The sequence below is a fragment of the Pleuronectes platessa genome, chromosome 9 (genome assembly GCF_947347685.1).
Source record: "Pleuronectes platessa chromosome 9, fPlePla1.1, whole genome shotgun sequence".
In the NCBI taxonomy this organism is placed as follows: Eukaryota; Metazoa; Chordata; class Actinopteri; order Pleuronectiformes; family Pleuronectidae; genus Pleuronectes; species Pleuronectes platessa.
The window spans coordinates 26,419,102-26,439,702 of NC_070634.1; the positions used below are offsets into that span (position 1 = coordinate 26,419,102).

The 20,601-nt window shown below is 44.7% G+C and overlaps 1 protein-coding gene across 2 annotated transcripts in view; it reads left to right on the forward strand.

The window, feature by feature from the left end:
- The window catches only part of exoc2 (exocyst complex component 2), a 41,170-nt gene that overhangs the window by 19,885 nt on the left and 684 nt on the right, over window positions 1-20,601 (forward strand). The window contains exons 7-27 of one of the 2 annotated variants that reach the window (XM_053430703.1): window positions 2,557-2,637; window positions 3,551-3,696; window positions 4,584-4,665; window positions 4,770-4,872; window positions 6,646-6,764; window positions 10,791-10,904; window positions 11,259-11,383; window positions 12,077-12,145; window positions 12,228-12,385; window positions 12,510-12,631; window positions 13,589-13,650; window positions 13,775-13,855; window positions 14,471-14,530; window positions 14,927-14,988; window positions 15,103-15,172; window positions 16,132-16,248; window positions 17,194-17,335; window positions 19,334-19,389; window positions 19,541-19,663; window positions 19,874-19,935; window positions 20,317-20,376. In XM_053430703.1, coding sequence (XP_053286678.1) covers window positions 2,557-2,637; window positions 3,551-3,696; window positions 4,584-4,665; window positions 4,770-4,872; window positions 6,646-6,764; window positions 10,791-10,904; window positions 11,259-11,383; window positions 12,077-12,145; window positions 12,228-12,385; window positions 12,510-12,631; window positions 13,589-13,650; window positions 13,775-13,855; window positions 14,471-14,530; window positions 14,927-14,988; window positions 15,103-15,172; window positions 16,132-16,248; window positions 17,194-17,335; window positions 19,334-19,389; window positions 19,541-19,663; window positions 19,874-19,935; window positions 20,317-20,376 — 2,014 coding nt within the window. The remainder of the gene's footprint in view (window positions 1-2,556; window positions 2,638-3,550; window positions 3,697-4,583; window positions 4,666-4,769; window positions 4,873-6,645; window positions 6,765-10,790; window positions 10,905-11,258; window positions 11,384-12,076; window positions 12,146-12,227; window positions 12,386-12,509; window positions 12,632-13,588; window positions 13,651-13,774; window positions 13,856-14,470; window positions 14,531-14,926; window positions 14,989-15,102; window positions 15,173-16,131; window positions 16,249-17,193; window positions 17,336-19,333; window positions 19,390-19,540; window positions 19,664-19,873; window positions 19,936-20,316; window positions 20,377-20,601) is intronic. The other variant, XM_053430704.1, reaches the window with a different exon arrangement.

The window sequence follows — 20,601 nt, forward strand, 5'->3', positions numbered from 1 at the left end:
TGTCCAGCCTTTCATTAATTTAATTGGATGTTGGTCAGAGTATTTATCTAAACGACACTGGTAGCACATGTGCTTTTTAGATTTAGACAAAGGAACCATCCAAACCACTGGATCAATGTTTCTGATTATTATTATAAGTCATAGGTCATCATTATCGATGTAAATCATTGTCGAATGTTACTTTGCATAAATATTATATACCTACTTTAAATTAGGGACAAGATAGACCATAAGTATGTGATTGACAAATTGTATTGGCAGAAATCCTGCTGACATTTTGGAATTGATATCATGAGAAAAATATCAGATTATTTATTAGAGTGTGGAGACCTGACTTGACTGTCTTCTCACTCGACTGGGACGAGTTGGGACCGAAAGTTTTCAACACTGCAAGTGCGTCCCCCCCCCCCCTCCCCCCCAGAACACGCTGACTTGCCTTTACTTCAACAAAATAATAGTTTATATATAATTATAAGCTTTTTGTATTTAAGTGTCTACTTGTGGATTATATTTAACTCAGAGAATTGATGCAACTTCCTGATCTAAACCTTTTTTATCAGAAAATTGGAAGAATGGGCTAAATGGAGCTTTATATCAAATACTATATTGTCAATATTGTGGGTTTTTCATCGTTTCATGGCTTGTTTGAAGTCTTTTTATTTTTATGCTTCAATTTTTTTTTGCATTTTTTACTCACTGAACTGGTATATTTGTTTGTTTGCTTCTCTACAGAAGTTTCTAAATGTTTTCGTAGTGAGGAACCCACTGGTTCTGTAATAACTCCGTGTGAACCTCCACAGGGCGCTGAGAGAAATGGAAAGTTTCTGGCCCTGGCGTCTGCTTGGTTGTGTTGAGCCTCAGTCACCGACGGAGACCTGCGTCTGTGACGGACACACTCGGGCTGATTGACACACTCGGGCTGATTGACAGGCTGACAGGCTGTCAGGGAGTCCGGAGTTGTTGCGACTGAAATGTTGAAATTTGAGGTTTTTCATTGTTGTGTGAAAAGGAAGTCTCCCAGCGATGCAGGAAACGGAACGGCTACCGTGTTCCAAAAATGCCAGATTCCCAGGACCTATTCCCTGAGCCCCCCCCCCCCCCCCCCCCCCCTCTCTGCCCCAGCAGGAGTCAAAACATCTCCCACTTTAGAATCCAGGGACACTGTATTTTATTCGTATTCGGGTTTTTTTCTCAGTGGTTCCAGGAAGTGAAGCGGGAGCTGCAGCTCTTCCTCAGGTCCTCGGAGCGCGTGCTATCCGGACCCTGACGTGATGTTTAGGTTAACGTGACGTCATCGTCCCTTCAGTGTGTGACAGACGCAGAGGACACACAGCTGGCTACAGGGCAGGGGGGGGAGGAGATGTGAAGCAGACCTGCAGTGTGTGTTTCACTCTTCCTGTATGTTCAGTCCTATCAATCCTCTCCTCTCACGTATACACTCCCACGTCTACGTGCCTTTGTCCTAACCTGCATCTGGACACGTTCTCTGAAGGTCCAGAGCTCCACGAAAGGGCCGGCGACGTCTGCACTGATTGGGCGATGGCCTGTTTGAACAGCATGTTGTAGGAATACCTCGGTCTCTGCCTTGAGGCTTCTGTCTGTCAGAACGGACCCACATATTTATTTACAGAACTCTCCCCCCTTCGCTTTGCCTCCCGCTCCCTCCGAACTCCGCCAGCAGCCGGTGTTTGTAGTGGAACAACTGGGAGAGAGGAGAAATTAGAGGATCGTTATCCTTTTTCTTTTCTTTCACGCGTTCTTGTCTCGCAGCTTCATTCTTGAGATGTCTTCTCGTTGCATATTTGAGTCTCTCCACAAGTATGCATGAGAAGGTCGCCTAAACCTTCTCCACCCCTCTTCCACTTTGTCAATAAACCCTGGCTGCAGCTCTCAGCACCCAGCTGCCCACTGCTGCACACCATTTATTTATTCACTGGGAGAGCCACACCGCTCGTTCTCCGTCTTTCTCTCTCTCGGTTTTCTCCCCTCATTCCCTGTTTTCAAATGCCCCGTCCCGCGTAAAGCTCATCATGCTCAGTGATGGATTGAAGCCATCACATAGTTCCTCCCTCCTCCTCCTCCTCCCCCTCCTCCTCCTCCCCCTCCTCATCTATGCAACAGTCATGTTTGGCGTCCAGACGTCCAGCTCCGCTCTCCCTCATGTTGTTTTTCACAAAGTTGAAAGATTTTTAGATTGTCAGTACCTCCAGGTCAAAGGGTTCCAAATGTCCCAAGACCACCACACTGTGATATTAATTGCTTGGGTGAGGTGAATTGATCCAGTACAGTTCACCACTGGGACAGGGACAGAACCTCTGCTGCGTGGGAACAGGCTCAAGGGCGGGTGGAGGGGGTTTCAACCACAGCAGCAGTGGGTGGAGAACCACTGAGGTTATCTCCCATCTACCACTGAGTGAGAGCCTGTTTATTGTTTTACCTTCGGTTCCTAATTGAAAATGTTCCTGTGTCTGGGGATCACACGTTGGTGCAGGGACCCTTAAATTGTGTTCCACATTTCTCACGTTCATTTATTGTTTCTCTTAATTTTGATTTCAGCGATTCACCAGAGACTTGAGTCCGATGGCACCGAGCGAGTCGAGGGATCAATGACCCAGCGACTGGAAAACATCCTCAACAGTAAGTGTCTTTCATCTAAAATGTTTTTTTTTTATTAAGTTACCTCCTGATGCAAGTGTACAGATCTTTGAACTTTCCCTATAAACACATCCTTTAAGCACATAAAGCCCCTAATTCAGTTGTCATTTCAAACATGAAAGCCAATGATTGTGACACATAGTTAACACAGAGAAGATCACATAAAAAACTAGATTTGTTTTTAAATTCATTGTGAATTATCTTCACTTTTGGTAGTTTAACCTTTAGAATGAGAGAGTCGGTTTTCAGGAAACTCTCAGAACAAACTTTTATTTAAAAACACGACCCTTTCCAATCCCCTTTTTGCAGTTTATATGAATTTCTTCCAAACATGGGCCTATGTAGATAGATACAGTCAAACAAGTCATTAATTCAAAGTACCTCGCCGATCTTTTCAGCCCTCGACCCAGTGCATCAAACACACAGCACTGAGTCGCTAACTTAAAAAACAAGAATGTTATCATCATGAAAACTCAGGTTCAAGAGTGAAAAATGTGAAATATTCCTCTGTTCGCTCCTTATGTTGTTCCTCCGTCGGACTTTCTGTTTTCGGGGGAGGGGTTTTGTTTTGATTAGAAGAACTTGGGTTTTTTCCTGTGACACGGCACATCGGGGGGGTGGGGTGGGGGGGGACCACCAACGAAGCCAGCCAGTTCCTCCGAGCGCTCTGATTAAGAGATAGTCGTCACTTTCTCCTCAGTCACTCGCTCTCTGCTCCTGCTCCTCTCTCCGTCAGTTAACACACAGAGAGCAGGAGGAAAACCAGAGATCGACAGTAAGAGGGAAATGTGGTGTCGGCATTTATTTATATAGTATCCCAGGCTCTTAATTTTCTCCTGGCTCCTTTGCCCTCACTCACTCTTGCTCTCTCTCTCTCCGTCTTTTCTTCTCATAGGAGCGAGTGATACAGCCGATACTCTTTTCCAGGAGGTCTTGGGGAGGAAGGACAAAGCCGACTCCACACGCAATGCACTCAACGTGCTGCAGCGTTTCAAGTTTCTCTTCAACTTGCCACTCAACATAGAACGCAATATCCAAAAGGTAGAATTCAAACACACATCGACCGGCTGTGTGAAGTAAAGCAAGTTCATCCACAGAGTGTAGAGAGATATAAGGTCATTCACCAGGAGAGGAAATCTCTCATTGCTCCGGTTGATGAAGGTTATAAAAATCTATTCTGCACTGAAGACACTTCCCTGATTGGTCTGGTTATTTAAAATGGTTATTCCAGTCATAACAGGACGTTGTTGCCTAAAAATAGGGCAACAGAGAAAAATGTGTTCACTGTACATTGCACAAAGTCCTGTGGCTCGCTGCGGCCGGGATACTTAAAAAACATTAAATCATAAAAACTAATGGATCCATCAAGAAGCTTCTTAAACCAGCACCATGTGAAACCTTGTGTCACTGAGCAGAGCTGAGTTATATTGCTGCAGAGGTCTGATAGAAACTATTAGAGATATAATTCTTCATCAAAATCTTTAGAAAAAAAAGGGAACTAGGACCCATGTGATATATTATTGATGACTTACATTATTTTAATGTTTCCAATAATGTTCAAACCAGTGTTATTAATAGTTGTGGCTGTAGATGTTTGGATATTCATATCAGTCCGTGGAATTAAACTTCGAACTTGTAAATATTTTCTTTACCATTGTTTATGTGTTGACAGTTTTTGTCATGATTTTTAATACAGTGTTCACATTAAAATGTATTTAAAAAAAAACATTTATTTCACAGATAGATAAATACAGAGGTCGTTGAGCACAATACTTCAATTTGTTATTTCAAAGTTTAAATGTATTTTTATTCACATATCTGTCTCTCTAGAGCTTTGATCCAGAGGGAGGAGCCAGAGAATTTTAAACACACAGCATGTCATGATGGATAAGTTCAAAATAAACCGAAGTGACTTCCTGTCTTTGCAGGGCGACTATGACGTGGTGATTAATGACTATGAAAAAGCCAAATCTCTGTTTGGCAACACTGAGGTCCCCGTTTTCAAAAAAGGTAACAGATATATATATTCTGTTAATTGTTTTCTTCCAGCTCTGTCTATACAGGTTTCCATGATTGTGAATATGATTATCTGAATGTGCTTGTCCTCTGTGTAGTGTACGCTGAGGTGGAGACGAGGATCTGCTCTCTGAGAAGTCTCCTGTTGGAGAAGCTGTTGCAGACGCCGTCGACCTTACACGACCAGAAGCGATACATCAGGTCTCTGTTCATGTTCATAACCCAGAGACAGTTACTTCAAATCAAGTGTCAGTCGTCGTGTTGTGGTCTCTCACACGTCACTCACACAGAATCGTTCAAAAAGCTAAATCCCCTGCACATCTTGCCTTCATCTGTGCTGGTAACACAGTCCTCACGAGTGTGCACCATCTGCAGACATCAAATATAAAGTCATGTCATTTCTCCCCCACTCCCTTCGGTCTCTCTGATGTGTCTGTGTCATCGTTACCAGAACCTCTCTCTCCGTCTGCTTTCCTCTCAAGGCCTCTCACTTTCCTGCGAAGGCTCACCAGCCCACTCAGCTCTCTGTTGCCCCACTCTCTTGTTTCTGTTTATATTTTTCTCTCTCCTTTGCCTCTCTCTCTCTCTTTTTCTCCTCCCTCCTTCCCTCCCTCCATCTGTCCATTCATACTTGTGGTCTCACCCGATTTATTATTGTTAAGACCGACCTGTCAGGATCACAGAGACCAGTTCTCAACCGCACGGCACCATCTTTCATCCTGCTGCATTAGGCACGGCTCTGAACGCCCACTCAGCTCCTGTTTACTCTTGCCGTGGATGGTGGGAGCCGTGTGTGTGTGTGTCTTTGTGTCTTTGTTAGTGTGTGTGTCCCTCAGACTTTTTGTAAGATGCCACCTAATGAGAAACAAACGAGTGGCTGGGTCAAAGGATGAGAGTGGAGGGAGCCAGGCCTCAGTTTAAAGTGACTCATCTGAGATCACGCAGGTCATTGAGTAACTTTCAGGACTCAAAACCTCTGAGAGAAAGATCCTCTGCATCATTTTCTACTTTCATTTCTATTTTTTTATGTAGACAAGTTCTCTGCATCTAATTTTAGCACCTGAGAATAATCATTATTCGTGTGTTTTTGCTACTTTGCCTGAAAACGTGACAGATTTTTTTGAAATTACTCATATTTCCAAATAATCAAATTAATACACGTTGGTAAAACATATCATAATGATTTACTGACCAATATTTGTGTTTATACAGAAACCATAATCCAGGATGTGGTTATTCAAGAAGTGGAAACATCCCCTCCGTGCCACAGATATTGTTTCATGCTACTTCCACTGGAGGGCACCACATTCAGACATTTTTCAAATATGCATTAGTTTTAAAAGGATTTTGTATGTAGAAAACCACTGTGATAATATGTTTTCGTAAGTTCTGCTTCTTTGGTACCTTAAACTGTTACTTTATGGAAGCTGGATGATTTAATTTAATTCCCATGACCTCTGAATGCACTCAAACTCTGAGTATAGAAACATGGTAAATGAGAATCCAGTCATATAGGCCACTGGGAATCACTGGTGAGTCTTTTCCACCAAATCAGCTCTGGTTTTCGACCTGATTCAGGTGTTATCAAGTGAATCTGCTCACTATGCTACCAGCTTAGAGCCACACCATTTTAATCAAGGTTTCATCCTCCACAGAGGGAGCTGCACAAAACACTGGAAGTAAATAGTAGTTAATTTAAAGTGTTTTGAATGCACAAACTGGAACCAGTCCACTCCATGTTGGTGGAAAATGGGTTTGAATGGTGTGACCGTCACTACTTCCCCTAGAACACATGTGTAGTTTGCTTTTCCCTGAATCTAAAGTTGTCACTCCCGTGTGTGTGTGTGTGTGTGTGTGTGTGTGTGTGTGTGTGTGTGTGTGTGTGTGTGTGTGTGTGTGTGTGTGTGTGTGTGTGTGTGTGTGTGTGTGTGTGTGTGTGTGTGTGTGTGTGTGTGTGTGTGTGTGTGTGTGCAGGTACCTGTCTGACCTGCACGCTCCAGGTGACCCGGCCTGGCAGTGCATCTACGCTCAGCACAAGTGGATCCTGCAGCTCATGCAAAACTGCAGAGACGAGTTTATCAGTGGCCAGAGAGGTGAGAAACACACACTCACAGACTCACAGACTCACACACACACACATCTGAGCCGAGTCGCCTTACACACAAAGTGAAAAGCCCCTATTTAGCATTTTGAATCATGGGGCTGGGGGATGTCATGTGAGTCTGAAGGTGGCTGAGGAAAGAGAGAGAGCCAGCTGCCTGTCCGTCCTACCAGCCTGCAACCCCCCCCCCCCCCCCTCCCCCCTCCGTCACCACCCGCCCCGGCCTGTTCGACTCGCGGGCCGCGTGTTTATTGTTTCATGAATATATGAATAAGATGAAAGTGGGGGAACGCTGGCTTCGGGTTTGGGTTTCAGGGCTCGACATGTTACTGCGCACACAAACTCACACGCAGCTTCACAGATGGATTGGAACAATTAACCCCAATTAAGCTGTTCCTCTGTTAAATCAGCCAGCAGAAAAAATGTGGATGTGAAACCGTCCGCTCAGGAAGAACAGCGATTCGCCAACCACACACACACACACAGACACACACACACACACACACACACACACACACATACTTACTCAAAAGCACCCACACAAATACAGTGTGAGTGGGTGGCTGCTTCACATAGTGCAGCTGGAACATAAACATGTCTAATGCTAAGGGTAATAGTGGTTTCCGGGGCTCGGGCTTGATGGATCTGGGGGTCGGCTCACTCCCCGCCTCTCCACAGTTAAATATCAGCTTGATTATCATGTCAGGGAACAGGGATGGCCCCCTCTCACTGCACACAGGCATTCCTCAGCAGAGCAACATGTGGCAGGGAGCGAATCTGAAATCACACGTGCATCACACGGAGCTCAGCTATTCTGAAAAGTCTAGATTCCTCCAGCCAGCCTGTTTGGTACAGTTCCTTCTTTAAACATTTGCGAGGCTGAATGTTTAAACCTGTATTTTTTTTACATCGATTTTCACAGTAGTTTCCCGGTTTGTCGCTGCCAACAACTGCTGAATAGTGGAATAATTAGAAACCATTGGCAGGAGTGGGTTCTGTTCACATGCGTCCTTCTAGGTCATGGAGTTATTAAGAACTGACACCGTCTTCCAAGGTTAAACCCTCATTCATTCATTCCAATGGAAAGTTCTCTCTGGACTTATTATTGGCTTTTGATTGGGTCAGTTGCTCCGGACATTTTCTGGAACTTTTTTCCAGCCAGCCCTCTAGAAAATGTCTGAGTGAGCCCATGTCAGAATACAGACTATTCACAGCAAGCAAGGGGACGAGTATCCAGAAAGGTGCACCCTCTGTTTCTCTGTCATTTCAACTGTTTGTGATTTCTGCAGACAGCTGCCTCCTGTCCCCTCCTGTCCCCTCCTGTCCCCTCCTGTCCCCTCTTCCTCCTCACACACACCTGGCAGCTATTTGCCATCCGCAGTCTTCGCCGCTCACCTCTCGCCTCGGAACGAAACCCGTGCCCCTCTGAAACGTCCCTCCACCCAGGCAGCCCCTTGAACAGACACGATCATAAAACCACATCCACTGCACCCCCCCCCCCGACCCCACTCTTCCTCCTTCCCCCCTTACTGGTACCTCACAGCCTGCTCCTCTGCTGCCGGCCTCCTCTTCCTCCTCGTATCTCGTTTACCCTCTAGGTTTAGCCATTTGCCATCTTTTATGCTGTTGTCAGCATCACACATGGCAGGGATCGCTCCTCTGTGATGGATCAGCCGTGTCTGCAGTAACTCGGGTCATTTTCTCTTGCGTTTCCCAGTCATGAATATGAGGCCAGAGGCCGTTCTGCTGTCGGTATGATTCCATTAATTAGCCCATAAATTGCCTCAAACGTGAAGTGGAACCATCCATCTCTGTTGGAACAACAGGCACCATAGTTTCCTCATGAGGAAGCAGAGCATTGCAAGTTGCTTCCGTATGTCCAAACACACTCATCGTGCCCCGGCTCTGAAATCTGACTCGGCCCGATTCAATTATAAACTGCGGTTCTTTTATTTCCTGAACGGTGCGTCTTCTTCCAATGTCAATACAATTAGTGGGAAGTTTTGTCCACAGGAAAATAGGTTTGTCAGGGAACCATTACAGGGATTCTGGTGTTAGTGTGATTTACTGGGAAACAGGCGGTTGTGATTTCAGTCAGGAACCCTCCAGGAGAAACGAGTTAATTATCACACTTGAGTAATAGTGATAATCAGATGTGTGTATCTGTGGGGGGGGGGGGATGTTCGCGTTGTTGAATTCTTTGACTTTGCAAGTTTCTCACCAACCACGAGTCAGTCTCAGTTGTCAATCAAGACGTTTCACCTCATTTTTATAGCATCAACAAACAAATACAGAAACACGAACCCATGCATTAGTGTAATAAGTATGTCCCATCTGCTAACATGGAGGAGGTGGGGTTTATTCTACTGCAGCCAGCCACCAGAGGGCGATGGAGACGCTTTGCCTTCCCTTTTTGAGGAGCTGTCATGTCGTCCATCTTTGTTTACACTATGTAGTAATGTATAGTAATATGAACTTCCACTTCTTTTGTTGTTTAATAGCAGTCGTCACAGCAAACAGCTTTCAGGCTCCTTGCTGCCCCCTGTTGGTCGTGGTAACATATCACTGACTCCCAGTTAAAACAAGAGGAAATGTATTTAAAAAAAACTATACAATCGTAACATAAACTATTTGATTGTTTTATATAATCAAATCACTATATATTCTATATTGTGTAGTGTAGGATCTGTAAGGTATGTGTGTGTTAGTGTTGAGACAGAAAAGCTTTTGTGGTCAGTGACCACACAAGCTTTGTTGGGGGGGAGGGGGGGCAGGAACTCATCCGACCTGCAGACGAGCCTCGGACCTGATGAGGAAGTGAGCAGAGGTCGCACACTGTCTTCAACACACACACACACACACACACACACACACAGGTTCCTACATTTCAACTTAGAACAGAAGAAAAGAGTTTGAACAGCTCTGAGCGCTGCACATGCAAACTCACACCTTATACACACACACACCCACACACACACACACACACACACACACACACACACACACACACGACACACACACACAGTCTTATGCATTCTGAAGAGTCCGGGGGTTCAGCCGACACCTGGATCAACAGCAGCTCTCATCCCTGTGAAAAGAGAGGAAAACATCACAGGAAAAGACCACACAGCTCCACATGGGCTATTTGTGTGCTTGTGCGTGCGTGTGCGCGTGTGTGTGTCTGTGATGTGAAAGAGCTTTCGTCTGTTTACAGCTAATCTGACTCAGTCGAGAGTTTCCTTACATTTTCTCCAGTGGACGTCTGTGTTGTGTGCTCGGCGGTCTGCACCACACTCGCTCCTCTGCTCGGGGGTTTCTCGCTCAGCCTCCACCTTCACTCTGTGACTCACCAGCACACGTTTGTCTGTGTGTGTCAGACACATGTTTTGGAAATGTGGCAGCCGGTCTCTCTCTTAGGTCGGACACGCTACACGTGGGTGTACTGCAGCACAAGCTTGTTTCATTTTCACCGTTAGAAGGTACGATTCCCCCCCCCCCCACGGCGCTGCGGCGTTTCACTTTCATTTCTATATGTTAATGTTCACATTTTCTTCTGGTATCGTCGAGTCATCGTCTCGTAGATTCATTTCACTGAAGTTATCTCTCGGTGGTGGAGGGGGGGGGGGGGCCCTCACTTGTTCGTGGCTGTAGTGCAGCTCCCTGTCGCCATCTAGTGGGCACGCGGAGCAGAGGTAACTGGGCCCAGTGCGGTTGATGTAAACCCACTTCACCCCGGGGCTCGCAAAGCCCACAGCTCTGTTTCCTCACCCTGGAAACAACAGGACATTCTCTCAGCCGTGGGCCGCGGCACAGACGGATCAGAACACAAATAAAGAAAGGCCGAGAGGGGCGAGGGAGGATTGTTTGGTGTGAAAGCCTGCTGGGCTTATTGAGGAATGTGGAATTATGAAAATGGCTTATTTGATTATTCGATATCGTATGTGTTTGGTTTTTTTTCCCCCGTGCGAGTTCATGTCTCATCTCCTGCTCCCTCCGCCCTTCTCCTCCTGTCCGTCAGTGGGTGTTGGGATTCTGGACCTGGAGGGGGATTCCCGCCCGTCGGCGCTCGGCAGGCTCGGCCACACGGCGTCTCTGAAGAGAGGGGGCAGCCTGCGAACGCCACGACCCAGCAGTGAGCACCACAACACATCTAACACAACCTCCCACTCTGTCTGTGTGAGGGAGGGGGTTCCCTGTCTGTACATGTGTTTGTTTGTGTGTGTAACACTTTCTTGCTTTAGGGGAATCAGAGTAGAGTGGAAGGAAGTCACAGTGCATCTCCTCACATGCTTCAGTAACGTGACAACACAAACAAAACATAACTCGAACCGCCTTCTGCCTGGAAGTTAAATGTTCCGCCCTGTGATTCTTTGAATTGCAGATATTTCTTAGGTAGTGGGGGTTTGCTAGTTGCCCATGAGGTTCTCCATCACTTCTGTACTGAGCGTCAGGGAGATTGTATTCTCTGTGTTTGTCTCTGTTGCAGCCTGGCGCTCTGAAACCCCTCAGCAGGTGCAGTTTGTGGAGAAGCTGTCGGACGTGGTGATTGGTCAGCTGCCGAACTTCTGGAAGCTCTGGATCTCTTATGTCAATGGGAGTCTGTTTAGTGAGGTGAATAACTGGGTTCCCTGTTAGTTAAGATTTCTTCTATATTCCCAAATAATTGAAGTTTATAAAGTTGTCTGAGGGCCCCAATCTCACACCTGATGAAATGTGACACCAAGCTTATTGCAAGAGTCTTTACTAGTTTCTGAAAAACACATTTATCACTGTCTCATGCCCATGTGGTCTAAATAGCAAAGGCACTTGCACACATCTGAACACCCATTGGTTAAAATGAGGTGTGGTCAGGTGCCTTGTTGAGGTGGTAGGACACAAAACTAAAATCTTTAAATCGTTACTTATGGGGATCATATCTCTGCATTTGGAGATAAACTTAATTTGTTAAAAACACTAATAAATAAGTGCATCACATGAATACGTAAGTGAAATGAATATGTTTTGTTTGAGTTTAAGGAATCTAATTCGTCAACTCTTACAAGAATAATACAATCTTTTTGTCTAGTTGTTCTATATGATAGAAGTATATTGAATTTCCTTTTATCATTGTGGCCACACACAAGAGTGATGGTCTTTCTTATTAATGCTGTGTTCTAGTTCTGGAAAAGTCACTTGATTGATGTAAATATACGTCTCTGGTTCTGTTAAGAATATTTACACAAAACACTTACAGTTTTATTTCTGTATGTTTAAATTATAAAAGTTGAAATGATGAACAGCAACATTAATTCCCTTTTTCTGCAGACTGGAGAGAAGTCTGGTCAGGTGGAAAAGTCCAAGAAGAACGCCAGACAGAGACAGAATGACTTTAAAGTAAGTGGCTTTATGACTCTCTACAAATCTAAAAAGATGAACCCTGTTGAATGTGTTTGTTTGAACGATCTGTGTTTTACAGAAAATGATCGAGGAGGTCACCAACCGTCTGGTGAAGCTGATCCGAGGAGCTCTGCTCCCCACCACGCTGCCACAGGGGGAGCTGAATCTCTACGGAGGCTGGGAGAACAAGACGGAGCTCACCGGAGCCTGGCTCACACAAATCATTCACACCGTCAGGTTATCACTCTCAATGTTTTAATATTTATATAGTTTTGAAATCTTTACACGCAGGAATTCAGTGACTGACGTCTCTCTCCCTCCTCTCTCCCTCTGATCCACGTTTTCCTCTGGTGTCACTCAGGAGTTGTCATGACGCTCTGTCTGCGATGGAGATCCCTAATGATCTGCTTCAGGTGATCCAGGATCTGCTGCTGGAGCTGAGAGTTCACTGCCTCATGGTGTCTCTGCTGCACACAACAGAAGGTGAGGACACTAATGACCCTTCAGGTTTTAATTAGCTTTATCGGAAAATAGCAAGATTTGTAAAATGACAGTGAAATGTCCCGGTACCCAAATCTTTTTTTTTTGGGACATTTTTGGAACAACATGTAAAAAGTGAAGTGCACCTACACAAGCTGGTTTGGATTTAAAATGAGTTGTTGTTCTTAAACTGGCGAGACAGTGAAGCTATTGTACGTCTGCACGAAGCTGCAGATACAGTCTCTGTGGACGGAAGTGAAACAGCACCAGGAATATATTTAAGAACAGAAGTATATCAAAGCACTGTCATCCTGAGATTTCTAAATATGTTATGTCATTTAGGACTTGTTCGATTCCAACTGCAATAAGGCAACAAAATAAATCATTATAAAACTGAAAATACCTGAGATGTATGTAGAACTTCTAAGAATATTCTCTCTGCAGTAAGTGATGATGATAAACAGGAAGAATCACATTTCAATAAGATTCTATTCCATAAGAAACACAGACTTTCATGGACCCAGTGAGTTTCTGATTGTGTTGTTTCTCTGCACAAACCCAGTTCAGACAGTAAAGATCCACCTCACACACACACATGGTCCCTTTGTCTGAGTGCTGGTCAGTGTCCTCCACTGCCTCCTTCACCTCATATAACGTTTAAGGTATTAATAGACAAAGAGTTGTGAGACTAACTCCAGACATGCTCGGTTTCATTTGTGGTCGGGTTTGGTCATTTTGAGAAGAGTGACTGGTTTTCACTCAACTTTCCCCCACATTCACACCAAATTGAGGTCTGAGCAGAAAGACTTAGATTTAACATCATGTTGTGGTTTTTCTTGCAGAAACTCAAACTTTGATTTGTCTCTATTTCCACTCGTATCGACCCTGTTTTAATCCTGTGGAGAGTTTTGAATTGATCACGTTATCAATTCATATTTGTGCTTTCTCCCCGACTCCTAGATGTGAAGCGTCTCGCTGAGAAGGAGGACTGGGTTGTGGATAACGAGGGAATCACCAGCTTGGTGAGGATGTTACTGTACATCTCTTCATGAAATATGTTCGTCACATACACACTGATTGTGTTGTGGAGAAGATCCTCTTAACGTGTTTATAACCCGGTTGATGTGTCTGGTATCTTCTTTGCAGCCGTCACAGTTTGAGCAGTGCACGGTCCTGATGCTGCAGTCGCTCAGGGAGCCGCTGGAAGTCAAACCAGGAGAGATCAATGTAAGAGAATCACCTGAAATCACAGCAATGCAATGAAAACTGGATGAAGAGGTTTGATCATCTCAACCACTGTGGAATATGTCCTCTCTAAATGAAGAACTTTGTATTTTTAGGATTATTTATATTAGAATTTACTCAAAATATTTAGGATGGGCCAAGAAAGTCAAATCAGAACTAAGTCTAATTAAAAACTAATCAGATAAGCAGCTTCCAAAACAGAGATAATTCTTCAATCTTTAATTCCTTAAACATAAATCTTGATCAGTGCAGAAAACCCATTCAGTTAATTTATTTAAATTAATTATAAACAGCCCTGATTGGTTTTACCTGTTGTTCCTGAAGCCCCACAATTAACATACAAGATAAATCTTTCCTACAAGATTGAACTCACACAAACAAAAGGATTCTGAATGCTCTTTCTTTATGATTAATTTAATACACATTATTAACATGTTTCAGACAAATAACTTCATTCTTCTTCTCTTGAAACCTGATGAAACATGACATGAAATAACCCATATGACTACCTCTGATTTAAAATATCTTGAACACAAACTATTCATGCAAAGCCTTTCCCCTGATGCCTGAAGATGTGTGTTACTGTCTTTTCTGCAGGTGTTGCAGTTGGACCAGGTCCAGGATCAGGTCACAGAGCTCAGTGTGAGCATCATGAAGGTACGAGCTGTCAGCCTGCTGATGGAATTAATAATCTCCTGTCATCAACAACACCAGATACCAGGAAACACAACCACGTTTATTAGATTATCAAACCTTAAGTCCAGACGTCTGGGCTCCAGGAACTCATCAAACAAACAATTGATCTGATGTTTTAGCTTTTGATCTAATGTTTCAAGGGTTTCTTCCATATTTCTGTCATGATATTAATGTTTTACATAAAATATGAGGTTCACAATGGTTGAACTAAGTTTTTTCCACAAAACACACAGTAAATAGGACAGAAGAATAGAAGCTACATATTTAAAATAGTGAAAGACTGAGTGAGTTCATCGTTTGGAAGGTTTGAGATTTTCACAACAAGCCTGACGACCGTGTCTCTAATGTTCAACTCAGGTTTTCATCAACTGCTTGGACCAGCTGAGCACAAAGACAGACGGAGACATCGATGCAGCTCAGTAAGTTTTCATCGACCCTTTTATTCTCTTTTATAAGTTTAATTGTGTTTGATTTTTCAATTGTTTAAGTTAAAATCTCTCTTCCCGCCCCCCCCCCCCCCCAAATGTGCGCAGCAACATCGCAGTGGACCTGTCCTCTCCAGATCGGTTTACCGCCAGTCAAGACGGCTTCTGTCCAACATCTGTAAGCATCGCGTTGTCTTTTTTATTATTTCCTTTCTACTGTTTGGGGTTGATTCACCTGAAAACCCACATTTGGCGGCTGCGTCACCGGAGCGTGGGTTTCTCTCCTTCACACAAATCGACAAACGTGTCTCACTCATTCAAACCACGAAATGTTATCAGGCTGTTTCCTGGTTGTGGACAAGAAGCAGATACGTCCTCATTTCCTGTAACTTGTTTGAGGTGTCAGCGGAGGGGGTTGAGCCGCGGGGGACGAGGAGGAGGAAGAGCAGGGTGCAGAGAGCTTGTGGTAAAAGGGAAATGGAGCAAGGTGCAGATGGGGTTTCCCCTGCCCTAAATATGTGAAGCAGGGGCGAGGGAGACAGACTCGACTGAGTGCAGCTGACCAGAGTTAAGAGACGGGAGTCACTTGAGTTTTCAAACTATTAAACAACAAAAACAAATGAGGCCTGGCTCCTCTTGGACTGTGTGACCTCAGCCCACTGAAGTGTCTGATCTCATGCGTGTGAAAAACTGACAACACGATTTGTGGAGGGCAAGTTATGTAAAATAACAAAATTCAGAACAGGAGAACACTTTAGGAGATTCTTTGGAAATGTAATGGAAGTGAGGAGATTTTAGGAACGTGAGGACATTTGGGAAAATTTATTATAATTTATAAAAGTGAGGATTTTGCAAAGGAGATTGTCGGAGCAGGGCACTTTTATATATTTTAGGAAACTGCCAATGTTTCAGACAAAAAGCATCTTTAGGAATGAAAGAACATTTTGACATTTTTGAGGATTTGTCAGGTCAGTAAGTAAAGTTATGTTACATTTGGAAAGTGAGGACAGGTTTAGAAAATGCAACGGATAGAATAAGGTTTAGGTTTAGACTTGCATGTATTCATTGGGAATTTGACCTGGGAATGCATTATGTATATAAATATATATGTGTGTGTCTTTGTGTGTCTGTGTGTAGGAGCAGCGCCTGCTGATCATCCTCAGTAACTGTCAGTACCTGGAGAGACGCACCTTCCTGAACCTGGCCGATCACTTCGAGAAACACGGCTTCACGGGGACGGAGAAAATCACACGGGTCAGTTTTATATCTACAGTTGTGTTTCTGAATAATAACTTTGTATAAAGAGAGAGAGAGAGCGAGAGAGAGAGAGAGTCATCGGCTCTGTCTGTTGCTGCTGATGAAGAACGAGTGTTGTCATTAAGAACACAGAAGATCGCTCGTTCTGATTGTCCCTCACTCACTTCTGAGCAGAGATATGACTACTTTCCTTTAAAGGTCATCGTCTTGAAATCTCGGTTCCTCACCTCGTTTGTCTTCTTCACACAAACTGCCCACAATGACTAATGGCTGAATCACAATGCAAAGAAGTGTTCTGTTGGTGTCTTATAGTCACAACTGGTGAATCATTTTCTGTGAAGAATTGGTTCAGGCTGCTCCTGTTGTTCAGTGAATATGAACTGATATGATAACTTGATGTTAATTCATAGTTACATCAATGTAAACATGAAAAATAAGAATTCCCACATCATGCGCCCATTATAATGAATCCAAAACTCTCCCACTGTGTGATGCATCTGTCGTATTACATGTTTGTAAAATACTATGAACTTGAAAAGGAACCAACAACAATGTTCTTCTAAAGTATTAGTTTGATTGTGCAGTTATTAAGTAAAAAGTTTAGACACCTGTCACACACACACACACACACACACACACACACATTGATCATTCATTTGTGTTGATGGGTAGTTTCATATAGTTCCACCTGCTTTGACTTATAGATGACATTGAGAAGGTTGTATCCACGTGTGTACTTGTGTGTTAACCAGGGCCGGGTCTAGACAGGCATGTATGAGGGGGCAGCCACAAATCTTGAGGGGGCATTGTGCCTAACCCTAACCCTAACCCTATTTAGTTTGAGGGGGCACAACATTTATTTGAGGGGGCCAGGCCCCCTCTTGCCCCTGCCTAGACCCGGCCCTGGTGTTAACCCCTTTTTTGTTGTGGTCACCTGCTCAGGTGAGTGTGGACGCTGTACGCGAGCTGGACAGGAAGCTGTTCGAGGCCTACATCGAGAGACGGGCCGACCCCATCGCCGGCTCCCTGGAGCCAGGCATCTACGCTGGATACTTCGACTGGAGAGACTGTGGAACACCGACAGGTATGAAGCCACACAGGAAGCACGGTGGGGAGGGAAACCATCTGTAGCGTGGACGGTGAATAAAGATGGACGACTCCAAAGATTCAGATACCAGGCCAAAATATCTCATTTGGAGCGTGAGTCTGCAGAGTAGTGATCATTGTGTTGAGTTGTGGTATCGAGGTGCTGCTGATACACACGTTTAACGGATCTGGAGTCAGTCTCAGCTGTTCATCGTGATCATCAAATAAGTCGTTTAGACCACTAACATGGAGGAGGCCATGTCCTCTATGCTTCAGCCCCTGGGGGAATATCAAAACACTCTGGCTCTACTCTTAAAGAGCCGTCTTGTCGTTCATCTTCGTCTACTTTGGTCTGTTCACCTCAAACCTGGGACGTCAGGTGAAGACAACCGAGGGAAACCCCCCCCACAACAACCGCTACCCGACCCCGTTAGTGTGGAGAGTCAGCCCCCGGCCGTCCTGTGGGCCGAGGACGCGACAAGTGCGGTTTGATGTGTGTTGTTGTGTTTGGTATTTGTCATGTGTAAAGTACGGCTCCTTGATGGTTTACTGTAAACACCACAGAGATCATTAGATCAGTCCCCGGTCTAAAGGTCTCTCAAGGCCTTTGTGTGTGTGTGTGTGTGTGTGTAGCTGTGGGTGTGCAGCGTTGTGTGTTTGTGCTTCACCAGTCGAGCTCTAAACCCAGCAGGTGAAACTTAAATGTGTATATGTGGTTTACCTTAGCACAGGATGTGAAGCATTGTGTTAGAGTGAGTGTGTGAGAGTGTGTGAGGGTGTGTGAGTGTGTGAGAGTGTCGACTGGCAGCAGGTTATTACTCTGTTACTACTCGGTGTTGATAGGAAGCTGCTCTGGTCGGTTCCTGAAGCCGTGTGACTTTGTGTCTTCGGCCCGTTTGTGAAAGAGGAACGTTTTGGACTCCAAACCACAGATCTAGGATCTGATACTTTCACTGGTTGCACGTTTTGTTCAGGACCCTTGTAAAGTGTGTGGGTGCTGCAGAGCCTCAGAAATCCACTTTCAATATCTGTTAGAGTTTGATGTTTGTTAGATTTCCAGGTGGAACATTAACTATAATCTGAACAGAAGCTCCTCCCCCTCCTCCTCACAGATCAGAATGAAGTTGTCCTGTCTGCAGTGAACAGGATCCAGCTCGGTCTTTAATGGTCTCACAGTTCATCATCTGAATCTGAGGTTACGATGCTTGTTTAGCAGAATTAATACAGATTATGTTTTTGACTGTAACAATCGAGCAATTTGAAAATCCCACATCGCAAAGTGCTTCTCAGGGCATCAATTAAAACCAGCAGGTTATACAATGATCAGAAATAAAACCCAATAGTTATAAATTAATTAAAACTTGAAGTTGAAGAGCTGTGCCGCCCCGGGCCAGACTGGCACAGCCCAGTTGTGATCACTTGTGCGGTTTCCACTGTGCTAGAATTTTGTTGCCCATTTTCGATGCAGGAAAATCCCTACGTGATGAGGGGGTGGCACGACTGATGGTAATTCGCCCAATCGTGGTGATAGGTTGCTTTACCACCGCGGTCACAGCTCAACGTTATGTGATAAAACACACAACTTTAAAGCTTAACAAAGTTAGCGTGCTACAAACCGGCCACGCCCATTTTCATCTTCAAAAACCACTGAAGAAATAACTTATTCAAATATTTTCTATCCTTTTTACTGATTTCCCAGAGAAAATCGAATATATTTAGGGATCTGATATCGATAAGTGTGTGATTGGAAGCTTTGATTGAGTTTATGGGGACTTTAGGGTTTTAGGGTTCATCTCCTTCAACACATTCACATCTCTGCTCCTTGACTTCATCTCGTCAGTCCAGGTCCAGTGAGTGATCAGCTGATGCAGATGTTTCAGATGCTACCGAAGCTTTAACTCCATATATCACATCCTGAGAAGAAGAAGAAGAAGAATCTGTGTTTTACTGTCGTCTCCCTGGATTCTGACCCGTGTTGTTGTTTGTCCTCCCTCAGGCGTCAGGAACTACCTGAAGGAAGCTCTGGTGAACATCATCACGGTGCACGCCGAGGTACGAGCGCCCCTCACGACCTCCTCCACCCAAACGCTCCTCACGACCTCCTCCACCCAAACGCTCCTCACGACCTCCTCCGCCCCAAACGCTCCTCACTCTGTGTCCCCGTCGTCTCATCAGCAGTTTGTTCTTCTTCCTTCTCCTTCAGGTCTTCACGGTCTCCAAGGACCTGGTTCCTCGGGTGATATCGAAGATTGTGGAGTCAGTTGCGGAGGAGATGAGTCGCCTGATGCAGTGCGTGTCCTCGTTCAGTAGAAACGGAGCCCTGCAGGTACATCCACACAAACCGCCGAGTCATAGTAAGACCTTGACTCATAAGTCGACCCCACACAGTCGTTGGGGTTTAACCCTTTTCTGATGATGTCATATTTCACTTCAAGCTGCCAACTGCTGACAGTTGACGTGGTTCAATGGATTTCATTTGCTCTGTTGCACCTTTTGATTCTCTCTCTCCCCCCCCCCCCCCCCCCATCCTCCTCAGGCTCGTCTTGAGATCTGCACTCTGAGAGACGCCATCGTTGGGTACCTCAACTCTGAGAGCAAGTGGGTTCAACACACAGACACACAATCACACACACACACACACACACACACACACACACACACACACACACACACACAGCGCTGAGCTCACATACACGTGTGTGATTTACGGTCATGAATGTGACAGACATAAATCTTAGCAGTCGCACATCCCTCACTACAATCCCTATTTATGTTACTTGGTGGGTTTTGGAAAGGAAGTGAAAGTAATCTGGTTCTGCTGTGTGCATGCACTGGGGTGTGTGTCTGTGTGTTGTGTGTGTGTGTGTGTGTGCATTCATGTTTGTGCTCATGTCTGGATGCACACACACACACACACTTATTCTGAACTGTATTTCTGCCCTTCTTCTAAATAAACTTGTAACTTTATCTTTTCTTCAGCCAAAACTTCAACCTGGCTCTAGAAGCACTGCCGCCGTTACACAGCGGAGCCGATGAGAAGTAAGTCTCACACTGGTCCATGTTATAATGATAATGTTAAACCGAACTGTATTCATGAAGCACGTTACGAGGAGCAGGTCAGGTTCAATTGAAGAGTGGAAGGCAAAATAAAAAGCAGTTTGAAAATCACACAGAGGGAAAACAAGTCAGAGCCAGGATCAAGACAATCTAGAGAAATGTGAGAAGAGTTTCTGGACAAAGAACTCGTCAGTCAGATTTTCTCAA